Below are 10,060 nucleotides of genomic sequence, written 5' to 3'. Positions count from 1 at the left end.
TACGCTGCTAAAATCACAATTCACAGCTCACGTATATCAGATATATCAGTAGCATCTAAAGCTACACTTTGAGCGTGTTAGCACTTTGTAATTCAATCAAGAATATATCAATTGTGCTAAGATAAGTCACGAACTGATAAAAGTTGTTGTATGCTAAGAGTTTCAGTTTTGGCAGCGTTAAGTCCAAACTGAAGTGGGTCAGTACAAGTCTTGTATTCGATCAAAGTCTTTTAGTGGAAATCCTATCCTTGAGATAGAAGGGGTGACGTAGGAGTGATTGAAATCTCCGAACATCCAGAAACAATCCTTGCGTACTTTATTTCAGTTTTGTATTCTATCTTTCAGTCAGTTATTTTCCGCAACTACTCTTAGTTTAACTGATTGTCATTGACAAACATGGAGTCTCTTACTAGAACTGTGCTTGAGTTGAAGAATAACAAAGGTCTAGCTCAAAGTCTCTACACAACTCAGGATGTCATCAGTCAAAGAGTTGAGCGACTAGAATCTTCTGTTTCAAATAAACTAGATTTGATGCAGACTCTTTTCCAATCTACTGCCTCAAGTATCTCCTCAGATGTCAAAATTCTTTCCATTGACGTTCGAAGACTATCTGAGGAGGTGGCTATGTTTGACAAAAAAGGGGGAAGAAATCAAAGAAATGCTAGAACAGCAGAAGAAATACTCTTTTCAGAAGTAGCCATTTCTGTACTCATGAAGTACATGATTCAGTTGATCAATCTCCTATTTTATCTACATATATGATTCAGTTGATAAATCTCTTATTTTATCTACATATATGATTCAGATGGTCAATCTCTTATTTTATCTATAAAAGAATTCAGTTATTATTATTTGCTGAGTTTTGTCAAACACCATAAAGGGAGAAATTGTTGAAAACCAAATTCTGGATTCTGGAGTTTGACAAACTGATCAACCAACTGATACGCGCAAGTACATTCAACAACTGGACTTAATAACTGAAATCAGCTAACTGATCAGTTGGAAACTGATTTATGCTAAAGCACCCTTCAACTGAACATGTCTCGAGAAAGAACGATCAACCGACAAAAAGACATAGAAGATTGCAACGCCGCACTTAAATCAATACAGCTTAGAACAACGCATTTCGGCGAAAGCAGTTAAGACGCCGCATCACAATAAATGAAGGAAACAATATCCAAGGAATAATCAAGTAAAAAATCAACGGATACAAAGATTCAAATTCATCTCAAGTTACCGTTGGAAAGGAAGCATATAAATAAGTGAACAAAGCAGCTGAGAAGAAGAACCATCAACGCATTATTGAAGCTTGCTGTTACGCTGCTAAAATCACAATTCACAGCTCACGTATATCACACATATCAGTAGCATCTAAAGCTACACTTTGAGCGTGTTAGCACTTTGTAATTCAATCAAGAATATATCAGTTGTGCTAAGATCAGTCACGAACTGATAAAAGCTGTTGTATGCTAAGAGTTTCAATTTTGGCAGTGTTAAGTCCAAACTGAAGTGGGTCAGTACAAGTCTTGTATTCGATCAAAGTCTTTTAGTGGAAATCATATCCTTGAGATAGAAAGGGTGACGTAGGAGTGATTGAAATCTCCGAACATCCAGAAACAATCCTTGCGTACTTTATTTCAGTTTTGTATTCTATTTTTCAGTCAGTTATTTTCCGCAACTACTCTTAGTTTAACTGATTGTCATTGACCAACAAGATTCCGAGAATCAGTTTGTCACCAAACTGAATTCAAAATTCGAAAAGATTCATTTTAATTGTGAGTGTTTATTCAACCCCCCTTCTAAACACTCTTGATACGTTAATCGATCCTATCAAAGATTAAAAATCCTAGTATGCATCTGTACAAGCCATGAATTTCGGCGTGAAGATTACACACTCGAAAAATATGAAAAAACAATCCGAGTATGAATCTGTACACGGCATGTAATTTTAGATCTAAATTTTTTTCAATATCTTCACGACGAAACCGATGTAATTTCAGTCATGAAAAAAAATTTAGATCGAAAAATACGAAAAATCAAAATGTAAACATTCTTCATGAATAAAAAAAAACCAAAAAAAAAAATTATGCTTTAAAAAACAGATCTTTAGATCTTTTTCGAAAAAGGATGAATAATGCATTCATATTTCGGCGTGAAAATAAAAAAAATCGAGTATGAATCTGTACATCTAAATAAAATTGTAGCGAATATTTTATCAGAAAATTTGAAAGTAGATCTAAATATATTAGTCACCGTATCCATTTTTTCTGAGGTATAGAAATAAAAACCATAAAGATCTGGGTTGAACATCACCAGATCTAAACAGATCTTGTGCCCCGAAACAGATCTTTAGATACTTTTCGAAAAAGGATGAATAATGCTTTAAAAAACATGTTTTAAAGCATTCCTTTTTCGGCTTTAAAAGATTAAAAATCCGAGTATGCATCTGTACAAGCCATGAATTTCGGCATGAAGATTACACACTAGAAAAATATGAAAAAAAAATCCGAGTATGAATATCTACACGGCATGTAATTTTAGATCTAAATTTTTTTCAATATCTTTCAGTCATGAAAAAAAAAATTAGATCGAAAAATACGAAAAATCAAAATGTAAACATTCTTCATGAATCAAAAAAACCGAAAAACAAAAACACAGAAACCATGATTTCGGTGCAAAACAAAAACTAAGAAGAAAGAAACGAAAATGTTTTGGTTTGAGATAAAATGTACAAAGAAATGAAGGGATACCAAAAGTCACCCCTTGATCCGGTTATTTTATGTGAATAGTGTGTGGAAAAAAATGAGGGCAAGTCTAGAAACATCCACATATATATAGACTCGATTTAGGGTTCTTTAGTTGGGTTAGACTATTTTAATGTTTATTTAGTTGGGTTGGGCTACTTCACATATATATATACTCGATTTAGGGTTTCTTTAGTTGGGTTGGGCTATTTTAATGTTTATTTAGTTAGGTTGAGCTACTTCAATATTTATTTTGTTGGGTTGTTTATTTGTTGTCTTCAAAATTGTGAGGAAACTTAATGGGCTATTTCAATACAATGACACTTATGTATAAATGTAAGTTTATTATAAGTTGTAATTGTATAGGCACTGCATCCGTGTCTTCAAAATTGTGAGGAAAATAAATGGGCTATTTCATAAAAAAAATGGGCTGATTTTAAATTTTATTTTACTTTTTAGGTCTAATATATTTAATTCAATGATAGTATGAAATCATAAATTTCTCTTCAATTTATCAACTTTAATCTTATACCAAAAATTCACCAATTAATTCAGATGAATAAAAATTAATCGTACGTCAAAGAACTATAAACTAAAATAATATAAACAAGGAAAAATGGTTAATTAACATATTTAGAATTAAAATATATGTATGGAATTTAACATACCCAAAAGCTAATTTTGTTAGTTAAATTAATTCAAGGCCAAAATATATTATGGTGTTGTATAGTAGGCTATTGTTAATAATCTTTATTAAATAAAATTATATTAAATACAATTATCTATTTTTGTTATATTTGAATACATTTATCTTGTGAATTATCATTATAATTGTTTTTTTTAATAATTAGTTCTATTTATTTTAAATGTTTTATGTTGTAAATATTTAAACAGAAAATAAGGATTTGAGAGCCAGAGTATCTCAACGATTTAGTTTTCATGGTTCAATCAAGAGGTTGATTCCAACATCAGTATCTCCGTTAAGTGAGATTACAAATGGAATCATTTTTTAATTCAATAAAGTACTTTTTTGGATTTTTTCTAATATATAAATTATTGTATTTAATATTTATCATTTTTTTTTGTGCAGTTAATCCATCAAACCGAATGGTCAGAAATATTTCTTTTGAAATACCTAGCAGCTCAACTACAAATATCTCAAAGATCATTAATCTAACAAATGGTGATGATTTTCCTATCTCTTATGTTAGGATTGTTCATAAATTGAAGTATGTTCGTCAAAGTATATATTTAACCTGAATATTTTTTAACATTATTATTAATGTTTATCTTTAATTTAAAAAATGTGAAAATATACGTTAAGTTATTCTAATAATCAAATAAATTTTTTTAAATTCTCATTTTCATTCTACATGTGATAATATTAGAATATTAAAATATATTTTTAATAAATATTTATTGCATTATATCAATAATATTTATTTATTTATTTTTTTCAGTTGAAGAATCTGGTTCAATTCATATTAATTCAATTTCCATATCGGACAGTCAAAACGATTGCAATAATCATGACAAAAGAATCTCAATAACATTGATCGGTATAGTTAAATTTTATGTTTTTATAAAATTTTCAATGAGAATAATTTAATTTTTGTTATGTTATTTATTTATTTAACAATATCCTTTTATATATAGATTATTGGGATATAGGGGATCCAATGTACAGATGTGATTTTTGTGGTGCAATGTTCTGGTATGAAGAGAGGTTATGTCGAAGTTATAAATCTAGAAATCCTAAGTACTCTCTATGTTGTATGCAAGGGAAAATACAACTTCCTTCTTAAAAAAAACCTCCTCAAGTATTGCATGCTTTATTGAACGGAGTGAGTGATAAGAGCAAACATTTTCTAGAGAGCATCCGATCATACAATAATATGTTTTGCTTCACGTCGATGGGAGGGAAGATAGATTCAAGTTTAAATCTAGGCGGCTCCCCTCCAATTTTTAAACTTCATGGTCAGAATTATCATTTAATCAGAAGCCTACTTCCATGTGAAGGTGCATCCCCGAAGTTTGCTCAGCTGTATATTTATGACACAGAAAACTAAATTCCTAATCGGATTTCTGCTGTTAGGTATATCTTTAAATCTATTTATTATATTGAATGTACCATATTTTCTATTTTTTGTTCTAGAAATTAATTTTTATTTAATTGAAATATTTTTTCAGACAAAATAATGACACAAATAATATGTATTTAGAGATAGTTTCTGATTTGAAGGCAATGTTAGATGAAAACAATGTTTTGGTCAAGTGTTTTAGGATGACCAAAGAAAGAATGATGGTGGAAGGACGATCCGATGTGAAATTAAATTTGACTGGTAGAAGAAGTGGTGACGGAAGGAGATATAATCTTCCATCTGCTTCTGATGTTGCTGCATTAATTGTGGGAGATTTCGATGAGTCTTTGGGCAACCGAGATATTTTAGTAGAAACTCAAACAGGGCAACTAAAACGTATCAATGAGTTGAATCCTGCATATCTTGCTCTCCAATATCCTATACTTTTTCCATATGGTGAGGATGGTTATAGAGAAGATATTCCATTTTCAGAATCTAAGTCAAGTGCTGGAGGAAGAAAAAAAGTGAGTCTAAGAGAATTTTTTGCTTATCGACTGCATGATAGAGATTTTTAATCTTCGAGTATTTTGTTTTCGAGAAGACTATTTCAATAGTTCATTGTCGATGCATACACAATGGTTGAATCTGCAAGGTTGACATATATTCGGCTGCATCAAAAACAATTGAGATGTGAAATGTACAAAGGTCTTCATGATGCGCTTTTACATGGTGAAACAAACGCATCTACACAAGGAAGACGTATTATCTTGCCTTCTTCTTTTACTGGAGGGGCAAGATATAAGATTCAAAACTATCAAGATGCGATGGCTATATGTAAATGGGCCGGTTACCCAAATTTGTTTATCACATTTACCTGTAATCCAAAATGGCCAGAAATTGTGAGATTTATCGAGCACTATGGGTTGAGGGCTGAAGACCGTCCAGATATTGTTTAAAGAATCTTTAAAATGAAGTTGGATGCCTTGATTAAAGATCTCCGAAAGAATAAAATATTTGGAATGTTAAAGCAGGTAGAAAATTTATAATTTTTGAAATTATATATGTGGTACTACTATTTTGGATTTTACAAAATTAATATTTTTTAGTAAATATAATTAATTTTTATTCTCATATTGTTAGTAATATACGTGGAATTCCAAAAGCGAGGATTACCGCACGCCCACATTTTGCTTTTCCTCTGTAAAGAAGACAAATGTCCAGCAGCAGAGGCAATAGATCATATCATTTCTACTGAAATTCCTGATGAAAAAAATGATCCTGTTTATTATGGTGCAGTACGGGATCTAATGGTGCATGGTCCTTGCGGCGAAACAAAAAAGAACTCTCCATGCATGTCTAACGGTCGTTGTACAAAGCATTTTCCTAAAAAGTTTGTTGAAGTGACATCAATTGACGAGGATAGATACCCAAGTTATAAGCGCAAAGATAATGGGTGAACAATTATCAAGAATGGTGTTAATCTTGATAACAGATTTGTTGTTCCCCATAATCGTTATTTGTTAATTCGATACGGAGCCCATATGAATGTTGAATGGTGCAATCAATCTCGAGCTATCAAATGTTTGTTCAAGTATATAAATAAAGGACATGATCGTGTGACTGCCTCATTCTATAAGAGCTCGAATGATGAGAGTTTAGGGAAAAATGTTGATGAAGTTAATATGTACTACGACTAAAGATATATTTCACCGTGTGAGGCTGCCTGGAGAATTTTTGGATTTGATATTCAATACAGAGATCCACTTGTCGAGCGACTGAGCTTTCATCTTCCGAATGAACAAAATATTACTTTTTCAGATTCAGATGAAATCAGTACTGTTCTTGATAGACCTACTATTAACCAGAGCATGTTTCTTGCTTGGATGGAAGCTAATAAGAAATATCCAGAGGCAAGAGAATTAACATATGCTGAATTACCAATGAAGTTTGTTTGGAAGCAAGAAACACGAGAATTTGTTCCCAGAAAACAGAGATTTTCCATCGGACACATTTTTTATGTTCCTCCTGGTTGTGGGGAAATGTACTATTTAAGATGTCTTCTCAATGTAAACAGTGGCGCCACGTGCTATGATGATATAACTTTTGTTAACGGTGTTCAATACCGTTCATTTCGTGATGCTTGCTATGCATTAGGATTGTTGAGTGATGACAAGGAGTATATCGACGGCATTATTGAGGCAAGTCATTGGTCTTCAGCACAATCTCTGAGAGTTTTAATTGCTACTCTATTATCATCAAATTGTATCAGCCGACCTAAAGTTGTTTGGAAGTCATGTTGGACATATTTATCTGATGATATTTTATATAAAAGACGTAACTTGCTGCAACACCAAGGTATGCATGAACTAATATTTTTTTATATATGTGTTTTTTTCTATATATATATTAATTTTTATCTAATTTTTTTTTGTAGAATTGGAATTAAATGAGGATGAAATTAGAAGTTATGAATTGGTTGATATCGAAAAGCTATTGCAAAGCTATGGAAAGAGTTTACGTGAATTCCAATCAATGCCCTTTCCCAGTGATCAATATTTTCAGTCTTCACCAAATAGACTAATATATGATGAGTTGCAGTTTGACAGAAGATCTTTGTCGCAAGAACATGATAAACTCATTAATAATTTGAATTCCGAGCAGCGTTGTGTATATGATACAATAATGAAAGCAGTTGTTTCAAATAAGGGAGGAGTATTCTTTGTATATGGATATGGAGGTACTGGAAAAACATTTGTCTAGAAGACTCTGTCTGCATACTTGAGATCGAAGGGGGAAATTGTCTTGAATGTGGCATCCAGTGGTATAGCATCTCTTCTACTGCCTGGTGGAAGAACTGTCTATTCCCATTTTGCAATTCCATTTAATCCCAATGAAGAATCAACATGCAATATCAAACAAGGGAGTCATCTTGCAGAGCTTATTGTAAAATCTAAACTTATCATTTGGGATGAGACTCCAATGACGCATAAGTTTTGTTTTGAAGCTTTGGATAAAAGCATGAAAGATATAATAAGATTTGTCAATCCTTCAAGCCTTCATTTGCCTTTTGGAGGCAAAACAGTTGTTTTTGGTGGCGATTTTCGACGGTTAGAGTAGGTGCCTGTCGAGCCAAGTGTTGGCCGAGTATTCACAATGAAACTCTATGTATAAGCAATCTTTATTTTAATAATATTTGAAATAATTATTCTGGCACATCTTTATCTGTATACTCATGCTAGTTGCATAGATAAAACCCTTGAATATACAAATAGTAGAAAGAATATGAGATGCTCATATGATGAGTATCATGAATCCGGCAAACATACGATCAAACATGGCGAGCTTTTTAAATAAAATTAATGATGAGACCTTTCAAAATTAAAAAACTCTCATTTTGAATAAGATTCAAAATTAATATCAAACCCGAAAAGGGGAATTATAAATTTGTTTATAATTTCCATGTCTTCCATCGACAATGGGTGCATGATGAACGCTACCCGTGCTCGGGGCTCGGCTCAATAATATTGGGGGGGCCTTGGGTGCCGGAAAGCTGTGACATCCATTGACATGGTGATGTGAACTACGTGGAACTCCCATGATTTCGGCTCATATTATTGAGGGAACTCATGGCGACCGTCCATTAAGGTTCGACATCGATGGGTAAGGCTTGACACGTAAAGATGAACGACGTCATATTATTGGGTCCTAATCAAACGTGAGACAAAAGTTTACGTAGAGGGTTGCATGGAGATGCAATTGGAAACTACCTTTTAGGAATTGTGATTGGCTGATATTATTCGGGATCATAATTCGCTAATTGGACCTTGCGTACCTACTGAGGAAAGGAGTTTCCCGTTTTCACTAGAGGGTAGTGAAAGATGTCAAAACAGTGGGAGCGAAAATTTATAAAGTAAAAGTCCATACTTTATATCTTACCAAATATTTTAAAATAGTCATCAACATTTATCTGTTCTTACTTTTCAGTACAATTTGACAATGTCTTCGATTCGCAATCAGCTATCTGGAATACTCGACAAACACATATTAACTGGACCTAATTACCTCACTTGGCTAAGAAACCTGAAAATCTTCTTGAATTCGGAAAGAATAGCATATACACTTACCGAGTCTCCCCCTATTGAGGCTCCGACTAGCTGCACTCCTGAGGAATTGCAGACTTACAAGGAATGGTGTGACCATGACTTGAAAGCCCAGTTTTATATGCAGGCTTCTATGAATGATGAGCTGCAGAGGCGTTTTGAGGATACAAAGAGTGCTGTTGACATTCTTTTGCATCTCAAGGAGCTCTTTGGAGAGCAAACACGTCCTCTTAGGCATGCGACCGTCAAGGAGCTGATCACTTTGCGCATGCGAGATGGGGCCTCGGTCCATGAGCATGGCCTAAAGGTGATTGGGCTCGTGGACAAACTCGTTGGCATGGATTTGATGTTGCCTTTGGAGTTGACCACTGACGTGTTACTCTTGTCACGGCCTAGCTCGTTTGATCCTTTTGTGGTGAATTTCAATATGAACAAGATGGAGCCGACCCTTGAGGAGTTGGTGAACATGCTTGTGACCTTTGAATCCACCATCAAGAAAGAGAAGTCGGTTCTTTATGTTGGTTCTTCATCTGGTACGAAGATTGATCCACATGGGAAGGGAAAGAAGCGTTCTTTCCAAGGTCCCAAGAAGAACGTGCCCTTGAAGAGGCAAGCTCCGAATCCCGTTAAGGGCAGCTACACCAGTTAAAGCTGACAAGACTGTTGACATCTATCATCACTGCAAGAAGCCTGGACGTTGGAGGCGTAACTGTAGGGAATATCTAGCCCAGAAAGGTTCTGGAAATGGTATGTTCTATATCAAAGTAAACATTTCAATTAACTCTAATTCTTGGGTAATAGATACCGGCTGTGGCTCACATCTCTGTAATGAGTTGCAGGTGATGGAAAGAAGTAGGAGGCTCAGGGGAGGTGAGACCTTCTTGAGGATGGGCAATAGGGCAAGAGTTGCTGCCAAGGCTTGGGAGATGTTTACTTATTGTTGAACAATAATTTTAAGTTAAATTTTTAAGAGATGTTTTGTTTGTATCTGATTTGGTAGGAAAATATTGTTTCCATTTCTATGTTGATAAAGATGTATATTCTTGTTTATTTAGCAAAGGTGTTTGTAATATTTACAAGAATGAATGAGTAAGACTCTATATGAGATATGGATGGGTAAGCCTCCCAAATATTC

At 33.7% G+C, this 10,060-nt stretch overlaps 1 protein-coding gene across 1 annotated transcript; it reads left to right on the top strand.

The window, feature by feature from the left end:
• The first annotated feature begins 396 nt into the window (after positions 1-396).
• On the top strand, positions 397-7,942 carry LOC140962583 (uncharacterized). Its single transcript, XM_073421535.1, has 6 exons — positions 397-716; positions 4,935-5,349; positions 5,440-5,659; positions 6,122-6,278; positions 6,525-7,023; positions 7,586-7,942. The coding sequence occupies exons 1-6, from the start codon at positions 397-399 to the stop codon at positions 7,940-7,942; spliced, it is 1,968 nt and encodes a 655-aa protein (XP_073277636.1).
• The last annotated feature ends 2,118 nt before the right edge of the window (positions 7,943-10,060 follow it).

Source organism: Primulina huaijiensis, chromosome 17 (genome assembly GCF_012295235.1).
Source record: "Primulina huaijiensis isolate GDHJ02 chromosome 17, ASM1229523v2, whole genome shotgun sequence".
In the NCBI taxonomy this organism is placed as follows: Eukaryota; Viridiplantae; Streptophyta; class Magnoliopsida; order Lamiales; family Gesneriaceae; genus Primulina; species Primulina huaijiensis.
The sequence above is the reverse complement of the archived record's forward strand: the minus strand, read 5'-3'. Positions and strand labels throughout refer to the sequence as shown.